Source organism: Littorina saxatilis, linkage group LG1 (assembly GCF_037325665.1).
Source record: "Littorina saxatilis isolate snail1 linkage group LG1, US_GU_Lsax_2.0, whole genome shotgun sequence".
Classification (NCBI taxonomy): Eukaryota; Metazoa; Mollusca; class Gastropoda; order Littorinimorpha; family Littorinidae; genus Littorina; species Littorina saxatilis.
Genome location: NC_090245.1, coordinates 59457759 through 59485136, shown reverse-complemented (window position 1 = coordinate 59485136; position 27378 = coordinate 59457759). Strand labels below are relative to the sequence as shown.

The window sequence follows — 27378 nt, the reverse complement described above, 5'->3', positions numbered from 1 at the left end:
CGCTTTTTCCGGGATGAACAGAGAAGAAACATTCTGAAAAGACAATTGAAAGCCCGCAGATAAACTATAGAGACAGGCAAATAATTGTCTACTGCTGCCAAAGACGCTTTTATATTTGAAGCAACGAAGCTATTCTGAGTTTCGTGGTGAGCGGGAACGCTCATTCGCTGATCCTGTCATAACAATAGTCAGATTCAGAAAACAAAACCAATGAGACTTACAGTCAATGAATTATTTTATTCAGCTGCTAGTTGCGATTGATGTTTTCGCAGCAATGTTAGGTGCTGACCAGAGAAATCAGCTTAAAATCTCGACGAAAACAAGCACTTGCGACAGAGCAAAGTATGTTCTCTTTCATAATAGAGGATAAGCTTATATTTAACCGTCGCGCAGACAATAAAATAGATCTAAAACTGGTCAGATTTTTTTTTAAAGTACCCACTGTGTAACCCAATTCAGTCTGGAAAATCCAAAGATGTGTCACTGAAATATGCAGTTTAAGACATGACCTATATCACACCGGTGACACTGTGACGGTTCCCCTACGCTTTGTGTTCGGTGCCCTGACCCTTTGTGTTCGGTTCCCACTCGGTTCCCACACGCCAAAATTCGCGGACAAAACATCCATTTATGGTAGTATTACGCAATGTTGCTCTCTGAGAATGGTCTTGTTAGATCTGTGAGTGTTTACACTACATGCCTAGGTGCTGTTGGATTGAAGGTTTTTGATATTTTAGCCGTTATTAGGTAGAATGCCTTCCACTTTACTGCAAAACTGCATAATTCGTAGCATCGGCAAGAAATATCCTACCAAAAAATGCCTGCTTGGAACTGTCGTTGGTCCAGCAAAAAGTTCAACATGTCTGTAGCAGACAGCCCAAGTTTCAAGATTGTAGGGCCATCCAAACAGCCGTAATAATAAAAACAACAAAAGTAGTCAGTGAAATTGGCTGTGTTCGGTCCCCCCACACTTTTGTGACGTAGGCGTGACGGTTCCCATAATTCATTGTGTCGGTCCCCACTTTCTGTGTCGGACCCCACTTTCGACCTAATTTCTCTGTGACGGACCCCACAACCAGCCTATTTTGTGTCGGTCCCCACACCTTCTTGGATTTATGACTTGCCGGTTACTTGTATCATTGTATTCATTGAATCTAATTGTCTCGGAGTTATTTTTCAGCAAAAACCGGCAAGGCAGCACATTTTGTGATACCAAGTAAGTCAGATGACATCAGTATGTGTGTGTGTGTGTGTGTGTGTGTGTGTGTGTGTGTGTGTGTGTGTGTGTGTGTGTGTGTGTGTGTGTGTGTATGTGTGAGAGAGAGAGAGAGAGAGAGAGAGAGAGAGAGAGAGTGAGAGAGAGAGAGAGAGAGAGAGAGAGAGAGAGAGAGAGAGAGAGAGAGAGAGAGAGAGAGAGAGAGAGAGAGAGAGAGAGAGAGATTGACACCTTTCCAGATCACTCTGGTTATGCGACACTACCGCGAGCGTCACTACCGCGTGTCACACTACGGCGAGTACGACACTACTGCGTGTAACACTACCGCGTGTCACACTACCGCGAGTACGACACTACCGCGAGTATAACACTGCCGCGTGTCACACTACCGCGCGTACCACAACCGCGAGTACCATAACCGTAGAGAGAACGCATGCAAACTTACTTCTTGTGAGTTTGTGTTCTAACGGCTTTGATTGGAAGCAACCCATTCTATATGTATTCTGATAGTGTGTTCTGATCGTTTTGAGTTCTTGGTTAGCATTACAAACATTGAATTAGTGTTCAGAGAACAGACCAGGCCTTTTTGTTTTATATTTCAAGGAAACATTTCAACCTTTGCCTTCAGCCATGGAAGTCATAAAATGACACGCGGTAATGTTATACTCGCGGTAGTGTGACACGCGGTAGTGTTATACTCGCGGTAGTGTCGTACTCGCGGTAGTGTCGTACTCGCGGTAAGTTCTGTTTCCGTACCCGCGACAGCGGCAGCGACAAAAGAAAACGCGCGCAAACGCGTGACGTGTTTCCGTACTTGCGTTTTAAACATGCGGTAAAATCTGTAAACTCCCGCGTTGCCGCGCGACAACGCGAAAAAATCGCTCCAGGACCCTTTCAAAAAAATCGCGTCGCTTGCCGCTTGTCGCGCCGCTAACGCGTCGCGCGTGTGGAAACACTCCTGGTCATTTTCTATGTGCTTGATTTTCGTCGCACCGCTGGAAAAACGCTGTCGCGGGTACGGAAACACAACTTTAGTGTGAGACGCGGTAGTGGTACTCGCGGTAGTGACGCTCGCGGTAGTGACCAGCACCCGATCACTCCACATAAACGCTGGTTCTGGTTGCATTGTGCCGCTGACATACAGCTAATAGGATTTTTACACCCCCGGTATAGGGGTGTGTATAGGTTTCACTCGATGTGTTTGTGTTCGCAAGTAGATCTCAAGAATGAACGGACCGATCGTCACCAAACTTGGTGAACAGGTTCTATACATTCCTGAGACGGTCCTTACAAAAATTGGGACCAGTCAAACACACGGTTAGGGAGTTATTGGTGGATTAAAATTATACAAGGCCTGGTATAGACGGACACCCCCGTTGGTCAAAGGGAAATAACCATTCTCACTGCCACCAACTGAGAAGGTTATTTCCCTTTGACGGGGGTGTAGTTCCTATCGGAGGAATTTCTTGTTTTAATCCTTTTGTGGTATTGCTGATGATGCTGAACATGTATTTTACTAGTTTACCAATATGTATCTTTGACCCTGATAGCCTACGAAAACGGAGCAATCATGGCCCAACATTGGCCCAATGCTGAATTTATTGGCGCGGTGTTGAGCCTTAGTCGGGCCGTTGTCGTAGGCTGTCAGGGTTTATGTAGCCTTGTTCCATTGTATTCTGACTGTCATAAAGTAATTAATTTTAAGAGAAAGCAGTCATGAACACAAGGAGCTGGGAAAAGTTGCCTCTTACAACAAGCGTGGATAAAGCCACATACTTGACACAGGCAAGTACTCTTTATATTTAGTCAAGTTTTGACTAAATATTTTAACATCGAGGGGGAATCGAAACGAGGGTCGTGGTGTATGTGCGTGTGTGCGTGTGTGCGTGTGTGCGTGTGTGTGTGTAGAGCGATTCAGACTAAACTACTGGACCGATCTTTATGAAATTTGACATGAGAGTTCCTGGGTATGAAATCCCCATACGTTTTTTTCATTTTTTTGATAAATGTCTTTGATGACGTCATATCCGGCTTTTCGTGAAAGTTGAGGCGGCACTGTCACGCCCTCATTTTTCAACCAAATTGGTTGAAATTTTGGTCAAGTAATCTTCGACGAAGCCCGGGGTTCGGTATTGCATTTCAGCTTGGTGGCTTAAAAATTAATTAATGACTTTGGTCATTAAAAATCTGAAAATTGTAAAAAAAAATAAAAATTTATAAAACGATCCAAATTTACGTTTATCTTATTCTCCATCATTTGCTGATTCCAAAAACATATAAATATGTTATATTCGGATTAAAAACAAGCTCTGAAAATTAAATATATAAAAATTATTATCAAAATTAAATTGTCCAAATCATTTTAAAAACACTTTCATCTTATTCCTTGTCGGTTCCTGATTCCAAAAACATATAGATATGATATGTTTGGATTAAAAACACGCTCAGAAAGTTAAAACAAAGAGAGGTACAGAAAAGCGTGCTATCCTTCTTAGCGCAACTACTACCCCGCTCTTCTTGTCAATTTCACTGCCTTTGCCATGAGCGGTGGACTGACGATGCTACGAGTATACGGTCTTGCTGAAAAATGGCATTGCGTTCACTTTCATTCTGTGAGTTCGACAGCTACTTGACTAAATATTGTATTTTCGCCTTACGCGACTTGTTTTTTCTTTCAATCACCACTAGAAGTCCCTGGGCAGCATTTTGCTCTGAAAACTGAATCTCACATACGACAGGTGGATCTTTTATTTTAAAAATGTGCCAAATTGCATATCTCCAAGGCCGTAAGACTAAGAGTAGATATTGGGAAGGCCAGTTCAAGAAGGTGTGGGTGGATCAACACATAATTTGCTGGTATACTGGGAACCGTCCCAGAGATAAATAATGTTATATATTATTTGTGGCATAAACTAATAAAGTTAGTCTCTCTCTCTCTCTCTCTCTCTCTCTCTCTCTCTCTCACACACACATACACACACACACACTGACACACACACACATACTGATGTCATCTGACTTACTTGGTATTACAAAAGGTGCTGCCTTGCCGGTTTTTGCTGAAAAATAACTCCGAGACAATTAGATTCAATGAATACAATGATACAAGTAACCGGCAAGTCATAAATCCAAGAAGGTGTGGGGACCGACACAAAATAGGCTGGTTGTGGGGTCCGTCACAGAGAAATTAGGTCGAAAGTGGGGTCCGACACAGAAAGTGGGGACCGACACAATGAATTATGGGAACCGTCACGCCTACGTCACAAAAGTGTGGGGGGACCGAACACAGCCAATTTCACTGACTACTTTTGTTGTTTTTATTATTACGGCTGTTTGGATGGCCCTACAATCTTGAAACTTGGGCTGTCTGCTACAGACATGTTGAACTTTTTGCTGGACCAACGACAGTTCCAAGCAGGCATTTTTTGGTAGGATATTTCTTGCCGATGCTACGAATTATGCAGTTTTGCAGTAAAGTGGAAGGCATTCTACCTAATAACGGCTAAAATATCAAAAACCTTCAATCCAACAGCACCTAGGCATGTAGTGTAAACACTCACAGATCTAACAAGACCATTCTCAGAGAGCAACATTGCGTAATACTACCATAAATGGATGTTTTGTCCGCGAATTTTGGCGTGTGGGAACCGAGTGGGAACCGAACACAAAGGGTCAGGGCACCGAACACAAAGCGTAGGGGAACCGTCACAGTGTCACCGGTGTGTATATACACAAGTACGTGTTCAGTGCGCACAGTGGAAACTGGCCCCAGAATCGTAACAGCAAGGACTGTAACAGCAAGGACATTTCGGGTGTTTTTTGTGTCGCAATTTCCAAAGCGACGTCGCTTTGAAATAAACTTGTGTGATTCTTGATCTGGATCAAAATCTCTACAAACTGTGAGATTTTCAGTGTTTGAATCGAACTCTTTCAATTTGAAAGTACCGTAACAGCAAGGACAAACTTTTGAGGGACATCTCACCTTAGTTGAAAGGCAACAATATTTTGATGTTTTTCATGTCGTCTGCAACTTTATATCTGTAGTTAATCAATTGATGAAAGAATTGTCTTTCTTTAGATCTAATTAGATCTGAGTTTGGCGATCCACATTTTTTAGTGTTATCAATTTTCTTCAGTCGTAACAGCAAGGACATTTTTTGTGAGACAAAAGTTTTTTTCGTATTATGCACCCCTAAGACCGAGTTTTAATGAAAATTTTAACTTTAGCAAAAAGAAACCAATAAAGACTATAATGTGACCAAATTTCATGATTATCCGATACTGAAAAACAGAAAAAATAGATCTGAAAAACTGGTTGGCGACCGTGAGACACTCGTTTTTCGGCACCTTTGCGTCAGATAACTCACGCTCTACAAACCAAATTAACATAAAATTGTATTTTTGATACAGGAAGTTAATGACCCTTGGACAACGAACAAAATGATACAAAATGTTGTCTAGTTTATTTTAAGACGCGACGACTGTGCAGAGCCAAAGTCCGGGGACAGCTTTCGCGACATTTTTGAAAACGACCCATATATCATTCGTATCATGAGTGTTTGAAATGACTTCCACAAGCAGTGACAGCGCAGAAATTGCTATTTCGACCCATTTGTCCAGATGTCCATCAGATGTCTCATAACATATATAAGTCAATGTAAATGTTATGAGGCATTCCCAGGAACTTGGATTCTAAGCACTTTTAGAACGCTCCCCACCCACTTCCCCCAAAATGCTATCAATAAAAATGCTAATAACTTCTATTTCTGTGTCCCGAATTAGTTCATATTATCATATTAAGTGTAACAATACTTCGGCTTATGCATAACTAGTTCACGAAGTTGCAAAGATCAAATGGTCTTCTTCTTCTTCTGCGTTCGTGGGCTGAAACTCCTACGTACACTCGTGTTTTTTGCACGAGTGGAATTTTACGTGTATGACCGTTTTTGACCCCACCATTGAGGCAGCCATACGCCGTTTTCGGAGGAAGCATGCTGGGTATTTTCGTGTTTCTATAACCCACCGAACTCTGACATGGATTACAGGATCTTTTTCGTGCGCACTTGGTCTTGTGCTTGCGTGTACACACGGGGGTGTTCGGACACAGAGGAGAGTCTGCACACAAGAAAAATGTTCATTCAAAATGAACAGCGTCGATGCAATGTCCACCAAAGATTTATTTTGGGAAGTGTTAAAGGTTAGGGTCAAAAGTTAATGAATTGCATGTTGTGCTGGATATATAAATTGTTTATTTCAGTCAATGCTTGCTATGAATTGATCAAACAGCCACAAGAAAAAAACTTTTTAATTAAAAAATAGAGCTTGTTTGAAACAGGTAGAAAGGAAGAGTTGATATTGCAATATCTGTACGTGGGAATGTGGTGAAAAAGAGTGCTAAAAGTAGTAAGTCAGTCTCAGATCCATTTCAAATATTTATTGCAGAAAAACAAAATACAAATTAAAAAAAACAACTAGAACCATTACCAGGTGTCATAGGAATGTTTGAAAACAATAGTTTTAATTTTACACTGTAAATACAGGAATCAGAATTAAACACCTCAAATTGGCACATGAATAATGAATCACCTGGAATTGCAACAGGGAGATACTGAAGTAATTGGAAACAAACATCTGAAATTGACAGAGAAACAATTGAAAATATAGTACCAGTTGACATGAGCGTACACTATTTTAATGGAAGTGCATTTTTAGCACGAAGCATCCGCAGGAGGATGCACTAACAATTACATAGTGCCACAAAATGTGTACGGACATTTCACAACCGTGCATTATTAGCACAGAACACATACATGGGGGCGCACAAAACATTATTGTGACAATAATTTACACGAAACATTTCACATAAGTACATTTTTCAGCATGGTGCATCTACAGGAGGGTGCTCCAACAATGATGCATAGTGCCAACATTTAGCGCAAACTTTTCACAACAGTGCATGCATTATTACCACAAAGCGCATACAGCGATTACATAGTGGCAAGCTGCACTAAACATTTGAACAAAATGTATTTTGTTCAAATGTTAACAGCACAGCTCCAAGTTTTGCATAAGTGCACAACAGCACTGACCATTTCACAAAAGTGCATAACAGCTGTGACAATTTTACAAAAGTGCATTGACCATTTCAGGCAGATGGCTAACATGCAGATTTCGCTTTCGTCTGCCTTTCTTTGAAAAGTAGGCATGTTCAAAATCGATGAAGTCATGAGCAATTGGGTTAGATGACAGAAAAGATTCAAAAACGTCAGATTCAGTGTTTTGGCTACTGTTGAACAGGAACATTCTCTCCTGTTCAACAAAACAGTCAGACACAGATTTAAGCTGATGTGGGTTCAATTCAAAAGCAACATTGTCACAGATAGTGTTACATTTCTGTAAAGTTTCAGAAACATCTTCCATGTTTTGGTTACTGTTAAACAGAGGCATATTTTCCTCTTCAAAAAAGTCTGACACAAATTTTCGTAGTTGTGGGTTCGATCTATACCGTCGTTGTCACTGATAGTGTTACATTTCTGTTTTACATTCAAACGAGTCGTAGAACCGTCATTGTCACAGATAGTGTTACATTTCTGTTTTACATTCAAACGAGTCGTAGAAGTAGTGGTACATTTGCGTTTGGTTGTTTTTTCTTTTAGATTCCTGTCACTCATACTAGCAGTATTGATTGAGGTACATAAATCTGTTGATGTACAGGGATGACTTGTTTGTAATGAATCCTTGTTTCCTCCACATTGAGTTTGCATTGCAGTTGGACAGAAATGAACAGGTGTTAATCGATAAACACATTGATAATGGCTTTTGAGAAAATCAATCAATTCTGCAAAGGAATTAAATGACATCAAAACTGCAGCGCCATTTGAAGAATGGTTACCATTTCTGTTTCTTTGATGGGAATCAAACAAATAAAAACATTGACTATCCAAGTTACCCTGAATGGCAATAGTTGACTCCTGAAAAGTAGCAAGGATATAATTTGAGACGATAAACGCCTGATGCAATTCCTCCTCAAGGTCAGTCAACTCAAAACCTTCATCATTCGCAACATCAGTAGGCAACACAGCGGGATTCGTATGTCCAGAAATCATGTCGAAAAAATATTCCATTTCAAAAGCATGTCCAACCACAGTTGTTGGCAAGTGTTCGTGTCCGAGGTAGCCTTCAGTGTTCATGTGACAGATAGCGTGACCTCATTCTTCAATCCTCTCTCTCTCTTCTTTCTCATTCGAACGCACGCACGCAAGAACGTAGCCTTCGCACGCATGCACGCGCACGGCACACCTGACACACACACACACACACACACCCCGCTGACGCACAAACGGGCCACGCACACACACACTGACTGTCGGCAAGCATCTCTTTTTGTTTTCTTTACCTTTGTTTATTGTGTTTTCGATATTTGTGTTTATTTTTTGCTTGACTTATCTGTTTTATTTTAATGTTTGCTATCCACATCGTGTGATAAATGTTTCTTCTCTCCGAGTCAGTTTAGTTTCTGCACGCCGCTTTGGTACTCCTTGTTTTTCTAACTGGTGTATTGTGCGCGATTTGCGAATTTATTTTTATTCCTTTCATATGCTGTTGAAGTGTTGTGGGTGTTATTGTCTGTATTATGCTGTGTTGCGTCTGTGTATGCCTACAAGGATTTGCATTCGCGCTCTGCCAGTACAAGTCCAAACTTTATTGGGTGTAATGTGCCTGTGGTCTGCTCGCAGTCGAGCACAGATAGTTTTCAAACATTCCTCCAGTGAGCCGCCGCGCGCTGCGACCTGAGTAAAGCGCTTCTTTTGTCTCTGGCAACGTTGAACTGCGCTGATATGCCCAGCGACGTGCTGACAAAGTGATACTTACCGCTGGCCTTCGCTTGCCTGGAACAGCCGTGGTCCTCTCGGTTAGTCTCGGATTGACTCGGCTCTTCTCGGTCTTTTTTTGTTTGTTTGTTTGTTTGTTTCCTTATGGTCGGAGTGGTATATTTATGTACATCTTAGATTAAAAAACACCCGAAAGCTGTGTTTAATCGTTTCGGGTAAATTGTACATTTTTTTTCCAGCTTTGAAATTGTTTTGGCTTGGAGAGTTTTGCTCATGGCCCTGTGGCAAATTCAATTGCTTTGGCTTGGAGACTATTCTCCTGTGGCAAGTTTTTCCCGACCGCAGATACCAACGTCGTCCGCGACGCTGGAACAAAGTTGACTCTGAGAAATAAATCTCTCGCCGAACGTGGGGACGAACTCACGCTGACAGCGGCCAACTGGATACAAATCCAGCGCGCTACCGACTGAGCTACATCCCCGCCATCAAATGGTCTGACTTATGTGCACTTTCAACAAAATAATTCGAATTGGGGAATCGACTTAACAGTACGAGGTTTGACATTGAGCGGTACTCATTCTCACCTGACTTAAACCCTCCAGCCTTTTACCTTTTGGATTATCTGAATGTCTGAATATACGATAGCACTTGTTGGCGCCTTATCCGACACTACTGTCCTTATCTGAACTTCGTTCTTTTACACGTTATTATACCTTTTTATCGTGTATGCTTTTAATGAGGAAGTAAATTCAGTCCGTTATCTTTTCGAGTTAGGTTCTATATTGATGTTTAAATTCAACAAACATGAGAAATCTCACTTTTTAATTTAAAAAAAAAAATTCTTTTTGAAAATTAATGCTAACTCCTTTCGTAAGGCACTGTCAGGGTTGAGAGGCACCAGCGGGGAAATATGAAATAATTATGTAAATAAAGATACGATTTCTCTACAGTTTTGGACGAAAAAACGTCACAATTCAATTTCATACATTTTTTGGTACAAAGTTTGTACCTATTATGTCCGTAGGGCGAATCAGAGAGTTAAACCTTTGAGAAAAAACAACTGATTACGCGAACGTCTTTGACCGAGCAAAATGGGGTCGCTTATGTGCGCGGTCGTTCTAGTTGAGGTATGCAATTATGATCTGTCAAGTTTATTATCAGGGTAGAAGTACAGTAAAAAAAACAAGTCAGCAGTAACTCAAATATAGACTTCAACAATTCTTCTTTTGGGGTGGCGATTGTGACGTTCTATGCTGACAAGTTTTTTTTGTCAGTCATTATTATCTACAACTTTCTTTGACATATTTTCCCCCGTGTTTAGACTTAACCGTTCTAAACTCCTAGATCATCGATGACCCGAAGACAGCATGCAGTTACAGCTAGGTTCAGGGCAATCACCAGACAGGATTGCGTTCGTGTCATTGACAATTTCGGAAAGGTAATTTGGAACACATTTCGTAGAGAAGGTCAAACTCGAACCATTTTACCTACATGATGATAAATGTTGTTTAACGCCCTCATGGTTAAACCAGTAGAGGCATGTTACCGAGTGTTACCCCGACTTTAGATGATTTAGAAAAACAATAATGATAAATAAAAGGGGCCGCCGCGAAGGACGTTTTGCTGTCGTGCTCGAGCTCCTAGCCACCAGAGCTGGAGGTTGGTGTCAAGTAGTCATAGAGACCCGGCTGAGTCATTGTGTGTCAGCGCTATAGTTGGTGAGGTTGTTGCTCAAAGCGCTATAGAGTCTTTGGGGCACTGGGCCATGGTTGATTGGAGGTGAGGGTATAAAGGAGGGTGGTGGGGGAAGACACTTTTCACCTGTCTTCCGCCGTTTCTCATCAGGACCATCGAAACCAGGCAGAGCCGCGCTAGGTATACACACATAACTGCCTGTGTTTGACGTCCGCAGTCAGGGTTGCCGTTGTGGGTCTCTTGTCACCTGCATCAAGTAGTGACTTGTGGTGTCACGTGACCAGGGGCAAGTGCCTTGTCGTCTGGTAGATTGTCTGGAGGCGGTTTGTTGGAACGAAGCTTTGGGTGCCACAGTCTCGGCCGTGTAAGGTTCTAAGTATGTCAGGAGGCACATTTTGTGTCTGAATAGCTTGTGGAACGTAACCTCTGCTCACAAGCTATCTTAATTTGGAGGCGAAATGGTTATTTGACTTCCCCGGAGGCTTTCTACCTCAGCCATGTCTCTCTAAATTGTGTGTTTGGAGGCACTATTTTACCTACAGACAGGAGCGTTTTGAAATGGTCGTGAACAAACTGAAGTGTATGCAGAACAACTATGAAGATATTTGCTAAACGCAAATGACTGGTATAATGATCCACTTTGTTGTCAAGTCACACTTGAGCAAAGGCGCGCAAAATTCATCAATGATATGAACGCAATCCTCGAAGGAAAATACCCTGATCCTGCCTGTAATTTCTGTACTGAAGTAGATGTTCGTCTAAGGTATGTTAGAGTATACTAGGTCCTTCGAATAACCCAAAGGTACCAATCTGGAGTTCTTTAATCGGATTGGTTTGGCTACCTCTCAAGTTTAAACCTCGTACTGTTGAGTGGATCCCCGAATGCGGAAAATGTTCTCTGTAAAGGGCACACAAGTCAGGCCATTTGAGCTCTTTATGAACCGGTCACGTATGATCTTAGGTTAATGTGCACCAAATATGAAGTCATTCGGTTAATAGATGTAGAAGTTATGAGCGTTGTTGTGGGTTGCATTTGTTTGAGTCACTTAAGACACTGAATCTTTTGACTGAATGCACACACACACACAAAAAGAAGAAAACAAGTCGCGTAAGGCGAAAATACAACATTTAGTCAAGCTGTCGTACTCACAGAAAGACACTGAACGTACTGCATTTTTTTTCTCACCAGCATCGTCGTAGCATCGTCAGTCCACCGCTCGTGGCAAAGGCAGTGAAATTGACTAGCCAGAATAGCGCGGTAGTGGTTACGCTGAGCACAATAGCATGCTTTTCTGTATCTCCGTTCTTTTGAACTTTCTGAGCTTGTTTTTAATTCAAATATAATCATATCTATATGTTTTTTGAAATCAGGAACCGACAAGGAATCAGATGAAATTGTTTTTAAATCGATTTCGGAAATTTAATTTTAATCATAATTTTCATATTTTTAATTTTTAGAGCTTGTTTTTAATCCAAATAAAACATATTTATATGTTTTTGGAATAAAAAAATGATGAAGAATAAGATGAAATTGTTCTTGGATCCTTTTTAAAAAAAAATGACCAAACTCATTAATTAATTTCTAAGCCTTCATGCTGAAATGCAATACCAAAGTCCGGCCTTCGTCGAAGGTTACTTGGCCAAAGTTTCAATCAATTTCATTGAAAAATGGGGGTGTGACAGTGCCGCCTCAACTTTTACAAAAAGCCGGATATGACGTCAAAAAAATGAAAAACCTGTCTGGGGATATCATACCCAGGAACTCTCCTGTAGAGTGTCATGAAAATCGGTCTAGTAGTTTTCTCTGTAACGCTCTACACACATACTCAGACACAGACACAGACACACACACACACACACACACACACACATACACCACGACCCTCGTCTCGATTCCCCGTCTATGTTAAAACATTCAGTCAAAACTTTCCCCCGCGGGTTAGGGGGAAGAATTTACCCGATGCTCCCCAGCATGTCGTAAGAGGCGACTAACGGATTCTGTTTCTCCTTTTACCCTTGTTAAGTGTTTCTTGTATAGAACATAGTCAATGTTTGTAAAGATTTTGGTCAGGCAGTATGTAAGAAATGTTAAGTCCTTTGTACTGAAAACTTGCATTCTCCCAGTAAGGTAGTATATTGTACTACGTTGCAGGCCCCTGGAGCAATTTTTGGATTGGTGCTTTTGTGAACAAGAAACAATTAACAAGTGGCTCTATCCCATCTCCCCCCTTTCCCCGTCGCGATATAACCTTCGTGGTTGAAAACGACGTTAAACACCAAATAAAGAAAGTCAAAACTTGACTAAATGTAAAAAGAGAGAAAAAACGAAGCGTCACACATCATCAGCATCTCGACAGATTCCTTCTGAAGCCCATTTCTGTAGGTCTGGATACGTCTTTGACACGTTGTGCACATGCAGTTTTTCGCAAAGCCGACATAAGGTAGGATCGTAGCCGATCGCTCCCGTGGAAAACCGGTCCTTCAATGTCAGCATTTTGGTGTAGGCCTTTTTATCTGCCATGAGAGATGTGAGACGGAGAGCGAGCTCACGGGGCGTGCGGAAGTCTGCTGTGTCGAGAAAAGTTCCAGGCGGGAGATACCGTTTGTAATCCACGCGTCCCCGCACCACAGGGATGACGTCAACGTTATCGTACAGTTTGAACACTTTCTCCGTCATGTAGTCACGACACAGCGAGTTCTCAAAGGACAGGTAGAAGAAATAGGCCGTGTTCAGTAACCGCTTGCAGTCATTCGTTTTGCTCCTGGGGCACGAGAAACTTCCACAGGCACCATATATATCCACCTGTATGTGTTTGCTCAGTTCCTTGGCATATTCCTTGCGTTTGCTGTGGTCCTGGCAGTTGCTGACAAACCAGGCCACGGGTTTTGACTTGCCCGAAACTAAAGCCGTGAAGTTCTTCTCGGCAGGAGTTTGGCGAAAGTGAAATTGATCGTACGGGTAAAACACATCCGAGTCTGTCCTGTAGGTCATCGTCCAGTTGAACTTTCTCGAATAGGGATTCCGATAATGGCCACAGTGCGGAGGAGATTCAAGTCCAAAGGCAATCCAAACCTGACGCTGATCAACCTGAAACGGCAACGGATGTCGTAGACCGCTACACATATGGAACATAATTGCAGCAGCCCCTTCTCGTTCGGTTTCGTTGTCGGTCAGCAAGCATGTGTCGAAGTCACATCCTGCAAAAGCTTGGGTGCTGTGGAGACCGTTCGGACGGAACCATGAGGGGCGGTTGAACAAGAAAATGCTTTTGAGTTCCCTCACGACTCCGCTTGAGCCGTTCCTTCCTGGGAAGCTGATGTCGGTTATAAACATCAGGCTTTTAGGCAGTGTTAGCTGAGATGATGAATTGCCCAGATCTCTCATTCGAGATTGTGTATGGCCCCGCTCTTTTGCTAGAGATGACAAATTGCTCTGCTCTTTTGCTTGAGATGAGGTATTGTACCATCTTTTCTTCACTGATTGGTCCCACAAGTAGTCAGGGACATAAGTGTGAGAGGGCGAGAATGATAACTGCGAGATCAACACATACAGTGTGCATGTGGTCAGAAGAATGGCGACTGTGACAGTGCGTGTGGTCCGGACCGGAGAGACAGGTGTCCGGGCAGACAGGTGTAGAGACATTTCTGAAACAGATGGATGTTTCATTGAGCTGAGGGATCCACAGTCTCTCTCACTATACAAACAGTTTGTCTAAATATTATTGAGAATTATTATTTCGCTTGTACCGTAAACTACCTTTTATTCCCCCCTCTGCTTCTTTCTCTCTGTAAACGTGTAGGGATAGTTATTTTTCGGTAACTTACCCAACAACCAAAATCACTTTTTTTAGTTCCCCTTCCACATTTTCTGAACTGAGTTGCTTGGACAAAATATTTCATTTTATAAACAGATCACACGCAACCAAGTGCACACATCTCATCAATATAAAGAACATACAGCGGTTTCATACACTATTTTGCCCCAGAAAACTGAACTTCATACAGTTTTTAACGTTGGAACACGAGTGTTACAGTGCTGTCTGGTTGGCCAGTACTATCTGTTCTGGTCAAATGGGTCAAAATAGCCATTTCTGCACTTTCGCTGCTTGTGAAAGACACTTCAAATGCTCCTATGATATCAAGCCTACTGACAAACTGCCACATTTTCGCGTTTGGTTACATTTTCATTTTTATATAATTTTCTCAAGCAATGGGAACTCCCGGGGATTCCCCTTTTACGCGCGCGTCATGAAGTTCGGCTGCAAAATGCACGTGTCGCTATTTTTCATCTGTGCCCTGCTTGTAGCGTTTTGTTGCGAAAGAGGACTTGCGGCAGACCAAGAGGACGAGAAGAATATAAGCCGGTATACACATATATGCAATTGTGGCAAACTATCATTCATTGAATGTGTTGCATTGTAGTGATCTGGTTCCGTTTTTACATTTAGTCAAGTTTTGACTAAATGTTTTAACGTAGAGGGGGGAATCGAGACGAGGGTCGTGGTGTATGTGCGTGTGTGTGTGTGTGTGGTGTGTGTGTGTGTGTGTGTGTGTGTGTCTGTGTGTGTGTGTGTAGAGCGATTCAGACTAAACTACTGGAGCGATCTTTATGAAATTTGACATGAGAGTTCCTGGGTATGATATCCTCAGACATGTTTTTCATTTTTTTGATAAATGTCTTTGATGACGTCATATCCGGCTTTTCGTGAAAGTTGAGGCGGCACTGTCACGCCCTCATTTTTCAACCAAACTGGTTGAAATTTTGGTCGGGTAATGTTCGACGAAGCCCGGACTTCGGTATTGCATTTCAGCGTGGTGGCTTAAAAATTAATTAATGACTTTGGTCATTAAAAATCTGAAAATTGTAAAAAAAAAAAACATTTTTATAAAACGATCCAAATTTACGTTTATCTTATTCTCCATCATTTGCTGATTCCAAAAACATATAAATATGTTATATTCGGATTAAAAACAAGCTCTGAAAATTAAATATATAAAAATTATTATCAAAATTAAATTGTCCAAATCAATTTAAAAACACTTTCATCTTATTCCTTGTCGGTTCCTGATTCCAAAAACATATAGATATGATATGTTTGGATTAAAAACACGCTCAGAAAGTTAAAACGAAGAGAGGTACAGAAAAGCGTGCTATCCTTCTTAGCGCAACTACTACCCCGCTCTTCTTGTCAATTTCACTGCCTATGCCGTGAGCGGTGGACTACGAGTATACGGTCTTGCTGCGTTGCATTGCGTTCAGTTTCATTCTGTGAGTTCGACAGCTACTTGACTAAATGTTGTATTTTCGCCTCACGCGACTTGTTCCTTTTTGTCCCCCCTCCACCAGCCCCCACCCCCAACACACACACACACACACACACACACAGAGTACAGAGAGAGAGACAGAGAGAGAGAGAGAGAGAGAGAGAGAGAGAGAGAGAGAGAGAGAGAGAGAGAGAGAGAGAGAGAGAGAGAGAGAGAGACAGACAGATAGAGAGAGAGAGAGAGAGAGAGAGAGAACGAACGAACGAACGAACGAACGAACGAACTTTATTACTCAAGGATGGAGATTTTAGGCTCACGCCTAGTCAGTCTTACAATCTGTCTCTGCTAAACTAAGACATAAAAATAAAGACAATAAAAGGACAATTGTCAATCGCAATCATACAGTATTACTAATTACAACATTACCTATACGACTACATAATGCATAATAGAACATTGAAATGTACATGTAGGCCTATGTCAATATAATACCGTGCAAAGGAAAACAAAATTCGACTCGCACACACACGCGCGCCGCATGCCTGCAATCACGTTCGCACTCAATACAACACACACACTCACACACACACATACACACACACACACACACACACACACACACACACACACTCACACACACACACACACACGACACACACACACATACACATATGAGCTCACACACATACACACGCACGCACACACACATACACACACACACACACACACGCACACGCACAGAGAGAGAGAGAGAGAGAGAGAGAGAGAGAGAGAGAGAGAGAGAGAGAGAGAGAGAGAGAGAGAGAGAGAGAGAGAGAGAGAGAGAGAGAGAGGGGGAGAAGGGAGAGAGAGAGAGAGAGAGAGAGAAGCATCCCACAAAGAGAAACTTGAAAACGTAATAATAACTGGCGAGCCCGGAGTAAGGACGGTACTAGCTGTGGCTCTGACTCATAACCTTGACCGACTTATAGCATCCTGCTCAATACTAAAGACCGTGTTACATAGTCATTTTTTCGTTAGTTTCGTTCTGTTAATTCTGTCCGGTTGATTTTTCTTCTACTGGCCATTGTCGTATTACAGACACAAGTGACAAGCATTTGCCAGGTATCAGATGTTCTTGCAGTAAATGTTTACTTAATTTGTGTTAGATGTACTTGACATCAAACTGCATTACATTCGTATTACATAGCTTACATAATTTATCACCGGTTTCCTATCCGCTTGACTTAGAATTTTCACCATTTTCCATTCTTGTATCAATGTGGATTTTTTGTTTCTGTTAAAAAAATGATTTTAAACAGACAGTTTAAAAGTGAGAGACTTTTAGTGCTTTTGTCATGAGTGTCTGAGCTTTGAAGCAGCAGGAAATTGCGGCATTTTCTTCAAATAAACATGATGTCTGCAGTTGACACGCGCGCTCACATAAGAGAGAGAGAGAGAGAGAGAGAGAGAGAGAGAGAGAGAGAGAGAGAGAGAGTGAGAAAGAGAGAGAGAGCGAGAGAGAGAAACTGAAACTGAAACTGAAACTGAACTTTATTACCAAAGGATAGAGGTTTTAGGCAAAGCCTAATCTTACAACCTGTCCCTTATACAAACACTTAATACAGACGCACATAATATAGATAGTAAAATTGACAAGGTTATTGTTACTTACAGACGTACATAATGTAAATAGGAATAAGAAAAGGGTTAAGGTTTTGTATACACATTCAAAAATGGGAAAAACAATATAGTTTGGAAATTGCAGCATAGTTGCAATAATGCATTGCATATAAACATCCAAAACAACTAATAACAAAAGGGAGAAAACAAATGTGGGGAGGAATTGTCCCAATCATTCGCATGTATATCATTATCAATACATACACATAAAGAACAAATCAAAATACAAACATAACTTGACTAAATGTAAAAAGCACTAAAATATCAGACATGAAAAGTGTTCTATTTACCCATTAAGCGGGAATGAAACTGGCGCCTAAACGTTTTCACAGAAGAGGCATTTCGGAGGGGTAGGGGTATGGAATTCCATAGAGACGCTCCTGAGAAGGCTAAACTTGACTTATACAAGTCTAGACGAGGGATGGGGGGAATCAGGTTCTGGGACCCATATCTTTTTGTGGCATGTCTGAAATGTGATTTTAAATATCCAGGAACATTATTGTTAATTACTTTGTACATAAACACAGCCTTGTTTAGCGTCAACTGATCTTTCAAGGGAAGGAAATTAAGGAGCTTTAATTTATCATCTGTTGGCTTATTTGACTCATGCAGAATTAGTTTTGCAGCACGGCGATGAAGAGAATTGAGTCGTTTGAGATGAACATCACTGCAGTTATCCCAAAGTGTTGAAGCAAAGTTGATATGGGGCATTATGTGAGCGTAATAAAACAACTTGAGTGCTTCCACATCGGCATAATGTCTTAATTTAGACAATAAGTACAAATTTTTAGATACTAATTTGCAAATTTTACTCAAGAGAGAGAGAGAGAGAGAGAGAGAGAGAGAGAGAGAGAGAGAGAGAGAGAGAGAGAGAGAGAGAGAGAAAGAGAGAGAGAGAGAGACAGAGAGAGAGACAAATCAAATCAAATCAAATCAAATCAAATCAAATTTTATTTTACGAGGGTTGTGGCATAAGCAATATAAACGAGCTTTTTTTCAACCAGCCCTCGCCCAGAGAGGGACTATTCTAATCTTAAAATAAATAAATAATAATAAAACAAGTCGCGTAAGGCGAAAATACAATATTTAGTCAAGTAGCTGCCATTTTTCAGCAAGACCGTATACTCGTAGCATCGTCAGTCCACCGCTCATGGCAAAGGCAGTGAAATTGACAAGAAGAGCGGGGTAGTAGTTGCGCTAAGAAGGATAGCACGCTTTTCTGTACCTCTCTTTGTTTTAACTTTCTGAGCGTGTTTTTAATCCAAACATATCATATCTATATGTTTTTGGAATCAGGAACCGACAAGGAATAAGATGAAAGTGTTTTTAAATTGATTTCGACAATTTAATTTTGATAATAATTTTTATATATTTAATTTTCAGAGCTTGTTTTTAATCCGAATATAACATATTTATATGTTTTTGGAATCAGCAAATGATGGAGAATAAGATAAACGTAAATTTGGATCGTTTTATAAATTTTTTTTTTTTTTACAATTTTCAGATTTTTAATGACCAAAGTCATTAATTAATTTTTAAGCCACCAAGCTGAAATGCAATACCGAAGTCCGGGCTTCGTCGAAGATTACTTGACCAAAATTTCAACCAATTTGGTTGAAAAATGAGGGCGTGACAGTGCCGCCTCAACTTTCACGAAAAGCCGGATATGACGTCATCAAAGACATTTATCAAAAAAATGAAAAAAAAGTATGGGGATTTCATACCCAGGAACTCTCATGTCAAATTTCATAAAGATCGGTCCAGTAGTTTAGTCTGAATCGCTCTACACACACACACAGACAGACAGACAGACACACGCACATACACCACGACCCTCGTTTCGATTACACCCCGATGTTAAAATATTTAGTCAAAACTTGACTAAATATAAAAAGGGCAGAAAAACTATTCACATGACTATATACACGTTGTAGGCTATACATACATTCTTGCGTTATGAAACACTGATGCTTTATGGACAGATATGATCAATATGAAAATAATCAGAACGAAGTCTTCCATCACTGTGACTTTTCGTAATTTGACATTAAATGTAATGAGAGGTGTTTTTTGAAAGTATTGAGACTTGTTGGGACTCGAACTGATTCCGGGAGAGAATTCCACAAAACGCTGCCAGAATAAGCTAAACTTGATTTAAAGAGATCTATCCGCGGAATGGGGACGTTGAATTTTCGGCTTGGTTTGGCTTTAAATTTTGTAATGAAAGCACTCGGTGCATGGCCGGAAAGGATTTTGTGAAGGAGCACGCCTTTATTTGATTTAAATCTTTCTTTTAAGGGCAAAATCTTAAGTTTTTTATAATCGTCGAAAACAAGACTGGATTGTTTTAATAGAACTGATTTTAGTGCTCGTCTGTGTAGACTATACAGTGGTTTTAAAATATTTGCACTCGCTGAGTCCCAGATGGTCGAACAATAATCCGTGATGGTTTGTATGTATGCATTATAAAATAATAACCTTGAGTGTGGATCAAGAAAGTGTTTTATTCTGTTCAACAAATATATTTTCCTCGACATGGTTTTACACAACGATCTAACATGATGGGTCCAAGATAAATTATTATCGATATTTACTCCCAAAACTTTGTGATCTCCTACTTCCGCTATTGCATCGTTGCCAATTAATAAGGAATGAGGATTATTCTTGATGTTTTGTCTTTTTTGCCTTGTTTTGCCAGAGCGAGCGAGACAGAGAGAGAGAAAGAGGGAGGAAGAGAGAGAGAGAGATATTAAGAGAGAGAGAGAGATAAAGAGAGAGAGATAAAAAGAGAGAGAGAGAGAGAGAAAGAAAGAGAGAGAGAGAGAGAAAGAGGGAGGAAGAGAGAGAGCGAGCGAGAGACAGAGAGAGAGAAAGAGGGAGGAAGAGAGAGAGAGAGATATACAGAGAGAGAGAGAGATAAAGAGAGAAAGATTGATTGATTGATTGATTAAACTTTATTACAGAAGGATGGAGATTTTAGGCATTGCCTAGTCTCACAATCTGTCCTTGCAAACAAAGACGAGAACAAAACAACACATGAAAAGAGTATATGGACACTACGAATTTGACGAAACATACATATGGTAATAAGTAACATTCAAAAGCAAATCAAAAGTTATAGATTAACTAAATAAAAACTATGAAGTATAAAGATAGCAAAAGTAACAATGATAATAGCAATGAAGGCAATGATGATGATTTCATGATAATAAGATTAATAGCAATAAAATAATAATAATGATAATAATAACACTAAAAACAATGATAATAATGAGTGCAAAGTTACGTTCAATAAGAACATGAGGTCCTGAATAAAAACAACAACAGCAAGCAAACAAATAGCAAGTCAAGTGTAGAAAAACAACAATCATAAAAAGAGAATCGTATCCCGTATCTTTTTCCATGCATAAATTGCATACACGCATGCTAATATACATGTGAAGCTATAAGATAACGTTTATGTATTGATTAAATTAGGGTGGTTTAAGATATCGGAATAAACCAATTTACGAATTGCCACAATGGTACAATAAATGTTTCACTTTGAATCAGACTTCGAACAAATGTCTGTGTGTTTGTTTTTTAAAGGCCTTGACTGATGGAATATGTTTAAGTACAGTTGGAAGCGAATTCCATACTGAAGATCCGGAGAATGCAAGACTAGACTTGTACAAATCTAGTCGAGGGCGAGGTGGAATGAATTTACTGGAACCATACCTGTTGGTTGCCCTTTGAAATAGTGACTGAATGTACTCAGGGACTTCTTTGTTTGTAACTCTAAACATGAACAATGCTTTATTCAGTTTAAGCTGCTGGTTTAACGGAAGGAGGTCGAGCAGTTTTAGTTTCTTGTCAGTAGTGACTGATGAGTTAGGTACCATCAGTTTAGCTGCACGACGATGGAGAGAATTTAGTTTCATCATGTGGACATCACTACAGTTGTCCCACAACGTGGAAGCATAACTTAGATGTGACAGAATATGTGCATGGTAAAACAATTTTAGAACTGAAGTGTCAACATAATATCGTAGCTGCGAGAACAAAAACATGTTTCTCGATAACGTTTTGTTCATATTGTTTAAGTGACATTTCCAGTTAAGCTCAGAATCTATTGTGACCCCTAGAACCCGATGTTCACGCACTTGCTCAATCGGTAATGAACCAAGGCTAAGCTTTAGGTCAAGTGGGGCCAGCTGGTGTTTCTGTCTAGAAGTGATTACCATAGTTTTGGTTTTTGCCGGATGTACTATCATACTATTAGTGTTACACCAAGTAAAAATTTCATCGAGGCTTCTTTGAAGTGATGACTCTAAAGTGTTCAGATGCTTTGAAAAAGTGTACACAGATGAGTCGTCAGCAAAAAGGTCATTGATAACATGAGGATCAGAAATATGGAGTGGCAAGTCGTTAATGAATATACAGAACAAAAGTGGGCCGAGAACCGATCCTTGGGGAACCCCACTTGTGACACGACCTGTAGACGACGGTTTTCCAGTAAGAAGGACATACTGTTTACGATCACTTAAATAAGAATGAAAGAAGGCTATAAATGGAGACTTAGGGAGGTACGCGGACAGCTTTGAAAGTAAGGTAGTATGGTCCACTGTGTCGAAAGCCTTCTTGAGATAAAGAGAGAGGAAGAGAGAGAGAGAGAGAGAGAGAGAGAGAGAGAGAGAGAGAGAGAGAGAGAGAGAGAGAGAGAGAGAGAGAGAGAGGTGGGGTGGAGAGAGAATGAGTCAACCCGGAAAAGAAAAGCCGGATAGCGATATTGACTTAACAACTGTGTCAGTGTGGGTGAAAGACTATACGCTACCAGCCAGTACAGGGGCGGTGCGTGTGTGTGTTTTGGCCGTGAGAGCTTCACTCATAACTTTTTGTTGATTTTTTTAAATTTCTTATTGCATCATTGCTTGAGCATCTCGCGACGGCTACAATGTTAGACCTGTGTACGGGACGCTTTAAAACTGCTCGCAAAGGCAAAAGAAGTTTCGTTCAGGGAGAAGTCCTTACTTGTTGACTGCTGTCCAGATAGTACTGGTTTGCCAGGTAATACTGTAACACACGGGTGCAAAAGTTCGTCTGCTAGTCCCATTCGAAGAAAGAACATTTCCTAAGCGATACCAAAACATGAACAGAACACACACTATCTGCCTTTACTGCCACAGCAGAATAACAACATAACAGTGTACTTGATTTTAGTCCAAAACAGAGAAACTTAATTGAATGATTTTCCCTGAACAATACAACCGCGCATTATTCAATCGTCTGCGCATGTAGACTGGCTGAGTGAATAAGATTCGATCAAACTTTCGCACAAAAACTCCTCTTTTCTTTGAATAACTGAAGAAAGGAGGAATAAAGAGGTTACATACCTCGTCTCAGTGATTATTAAAAATAATGGTCTCAGTTCGCGGTCATGAAAAAGCTCGCTGAAGCTCGCATTTTTCATGATCTGCTAACTTCGACCATTATTTTTAATAACCACTGAGACTCGGCATGTAACCTCTTCGTAACATGCTCCTAATGGCTTTGCCGTGAGGGCGTAAAACTTACATTTTCCATCCTGATGGCCAATGCATAGCGTATCCCTAAAAATGTACTCATGGACTGAGCTGTAAGCGATTGGACTCGTCTACTTTGGTCAGTGCGGGTAGGGAGGACTGTTTCCCCCAATATGCATGCATGGACTCGGCTGTCAGCGAAGAGACGGGTCTATTTAGTTGAAACTAGGTAGAGAGGGTAGAATTGAAAACAGTTCGCTGCGAACATGAACTTTTTATATTTAGTCAAGTTTTGACTAAATATTTTAACATCGAGGGGGAATCGAAACGAGGGTCGTGGTGAATGTGCGTGTGTCTGTGTGTCTGTGTGTGTGTGTGTGTAGAGCGATTCAGACTAAACTACTGGACCGATCTTTATGAAATTTGACATGAGAGTTCCTGGGTATGAAATCCCCGAACGTTTTTTTCATTTTTTTGATAAATGTCTTTGATGACGTCATATCCGGCTTTTCGTGAAAGTTGAGGCGGCACTGTCACGCCCTCATTTTTCAACCAAATTGGTTGAAATTTTGGTCAAGTAATCTTCGACAAAGCCCGGACTTCGGTATTGCATTTCAGCTTGGTGGCTTAAAAATTAAATAATGACTTTGGTCATTAAAAATCCGAAAATTGTAAAAAAAAATAAAAATTTATAAAACGATCCAAATTTACGTTTATCTTATTCTCCATCATTTGCTGATTCCAAAAACATATAAATATGTTATATTCGGATTAAAACCAAGCTCTGAAAATTAAATATATAAAAATTATTATCAAAATTAAATTGTCGAAATCAATTTAAAAACACGTTCATCTTATTCCTTGTCGGTTCCTGATTCCAAAAACATATAGATATGATATGTTTGGATTAAAAACACGCTCAGAAAGTTAAAACAAAGAGAGGTACAGAAAAGCGTGCTATCCTTCTTAGCGCAACTACTACCCCGCTCTTCTTGTCAATTTCACTGCCTTTGCCATGAGCGGTGGACTGACGATGCTACGAGTATACGGTCTTGCTGAAAAATGGCATTGCGTTCAGTTTCATTCTGTGAGTTCGACAGCTACTTGACTAAATATTGTATTTTCGCCTTACGCGACTTGTTTGTTCTCTCTTCGCGAACAGGGCGTCTGCTCTAGGCAACGCACCCCGGCTGACACGTGTGGGGCGAACAAGGTCACTGGGACTTGTAATGTTGCCACGCCGTCGATCCAAATATTCTTAGTACGCTCCCCCTAACTTCCTGTTCGTCGCTGCGATGCGTGCCGCAGCTGGTATGTCTATGAAAAATTAAATAAAAGGTATCCTAACAAATTTAAGATGTTTACTTTTTAGTCGCATCTACTCATTGAAGGTTATATCTAAGCCCTGACTGTTTTATAATGTCAACTTTACGTCCGATTGAAGAGCAAATAAACAGTATGTGCATCAAAGTTGCGTTTTCCGACAAATATTTCAATTAAAACGTAAAATATGGACAAACGAAGCTTCATGTGGTTGTAGAGCTAGTATACATTCGTTCTGTGTTCAATTGTGTTTCGATAGGCTAAATGTTTTTACCAACCATAACAGCACTGAAGAGTTGTTCGTGAAGTAAATCACTGTTTTGGGAAATGTAGCCGTTATTGAGCAAGCTGCAACCCTGTCAACCTATGCCGTACGTTTATCAAACAACATACATCTGGTTGAATAGTTAACTTTGTTTTCCTGTGCCTAATATCAACATAATCTGCACTGCATCATCATTCAAACATCAAACTTTGTTTGCACTCCAGTACACTTAACCTAGGTGGGGTCACAGAAGTGCTTCACCCCTTTGTTTCTGCTTCGAGTCATGCATGCATAATTTGGTATTTGTAATTTGTTTTCGCTTAAACACATTTTGGGTCCCGGTCGAGATTTTCATAAACTTATAAAACAATCTATTTAACTCTGTCAAAACCCGATCTGGCAATCCAATCGTCTGCATCACAAATACTAACTGTGAAATAAAAAAACATTTGATTATTACAATTTTACCGTGAATCCTCAAATCTCGTCGACTCCATATCTTAATCAACTTCTTAATCTTCTGAACTCTTAATACCCAATTCTGTTCAACATTTATTGCTCTATCATTATTTACGAAATATATACCGAAAATCTTAATCTTCTCTGTGCACTCAAAGGGCAACTTTTGCTGACTACAATGCTGTCCAATTTTCATTATTTTGGTTTTTATTAACATTCAGGGTCAGTCCTGAAAACTTTGCAAACTTTATTATTATATCTTTAACTTTAAAAACATCACCACTGTTCTGTAAAAATATTGTTGTATCGTCTGCTAACTGTTTAATTTTTAGGGCACTCTCCTCGCCCACCTTTGAGGGTAATTCAACACCCGTTCTATCACTTTTCCTAATTTTATTGGCAAGTATTTCCACCGCCAATATAAAGGCCAAACATTGCTAAATCAGTGGTGTGTGTGTGTGTGTGTGTGTATGTGTGTGTGTGTGTGTATGTGTGTGTGTATGTGTGTGTGTGTGTGTGAGTGTGTGTGTATGCGTGTGTGTATGCGTGTGTGTGTGAGAGTAGACTGAGGTTACACACCTCGTCTCAGTCAGTCAGTAGATAGTAAAAATAGTGGTCGAAGTTTGCAGATCATGAAAAATGCAAGCTTCAATTAAATACTGCAAGCTCGCATTTTTCATGATCCGCTAACTTTGACCTATATTGTTACTATCGACTGTGACTTGTTGTGTAACCTCTATTTAAATATAAATATGTGTTTATGTTGAAGTTCGACACGAAATACCCTTCTCTTAGGGAGTTAACCAAGCGGATAACTGTACAGAAAGCAAAGATAAAATGTCGGGGGAGCGTACTAAGAAAAGAAATCACTTATCGGGGGAGCGTATCAAAGGTGATCGGGGGAGTGTATCAATAACATTCCGAGCGTCGTAATTAATCGTCCAAATATAGAAAGATGGAAAGCTTTGAAATGATCATTGGTGGTTCAAAGCAAGTGTTTTAGATTAAAGAATATCCCTGGATAAACAAATCGAAGCACAATAACTGCTGCTTTGAGTTATGGGCCTTTTTAAAAAAATGTTGTAATTTCTGTCCCAGAGATTTGTAAAAATGTAGAAAATCTGCTGCACATCTCTATTCACTGTCCATTTAATTATGTGCTTTGATACAATCCAGTAACTGTTTTATAACACTTTTAAGCCGATACTTTATTATTTTGTTGGAGAAATCTTTTCTTCTTTGGGGTAGTAAAAAAATGGCTGTCCCTGGGCAGACACCTCATTTTTACTGACTACAACAATGTGTTAAAAAGGCAGACTCTGGAAACTTAAATGGTAGAAAAGAAATGTTTCAGTCACAAAGATCACATGTGTAGCAAACTATTGATAAAAAAAATGTTTACTAGTTAATTTTTTTTTGTGAAATCCAAAATTAGCATGTCCCTGGTTTTCATGTCATTCCTAGGCCTGTTACCAAGAAGAAAACCAGCTATAAAAAACGAACACTCCCTAGTATCACTTCGAGGCTGCTGTTGGAAGTATGTCATTTCCTGTGTAACTTTCACAGAAGGCAAGCACTGCTCACTATTCATTCTTCGGGTGGTAAAGTCTTGGGCAGTTCTGTGAAGTAAGTAGTGTCAGTGTTCACAGTCATTCCCGTTACCGGTCATAAACCAACTAAAATTGCATGTGTAAAATATTTAAATGATTGAATAGAAAGTTATAAGTGGAACAAAGTGTTTAGTACCAAAAAGCACAGCTATGCCATTGAAAGGGAGTAATTATTAATTTTATTACGGATGGTCTGTCATTCCTGTTACCGTCATTCCTGTTACCATCAGAGAAGCAACAGGAATGACATCTTGGTAACAGGAATGACTGACATTTGTGGCAAAAATAAATATGAACAGTCTGAAGCACATATTTTGTTCCTTACATTCAAATACGTGTGATTTGACCACACACACACACACACACATGGAGGGAGAGGGGAGAGAGAGAGGGATAGAGAGAAAGAGGTAGAAAGAGAGAGGGAGAGAGAGAGGGGGGAGGGAGGGAGGGAGTGAGAGAGGGAGAGAGAAAAAGAGAAAGAAAGAGGGGGAGAGAGAGAGAGAGAGAGAGAGAGAGAGAGAGAGAGAAAGAGGGAGAGGGAGATGGAGAG

The 27378-nt window shown here is 40.3% G+C and overlaps 1 protein-coding gene across 1 annotated transcript in view; it reads right to left on the bottom strand.

The window, feature by feature from the left end:
* Window positions 1–6633: 6633 nt before the first annotated feature.
* The window catches only part of LOC138975602 (alpha-(1,3)-fucosyltransferase C-like), a 30043-nt gene continuing 9298 nt past the window's right edge, over window positions 6634–27378 (bottom strand). Inside the window, exon 2 of the mRNA XM_070348323.1 lies at window positions 6634–14388. Coding sequence (XP_070204424.1) covers window positions 13076–14386 — 1311 coding nt within the window. The 5' untranslated portion in view covers window positions 14387–14388 and the 3' untranslated portion in view covers window positions 6634–13075. The remainder of the gene's footprint in view (window positions 14389–27378) is intronic.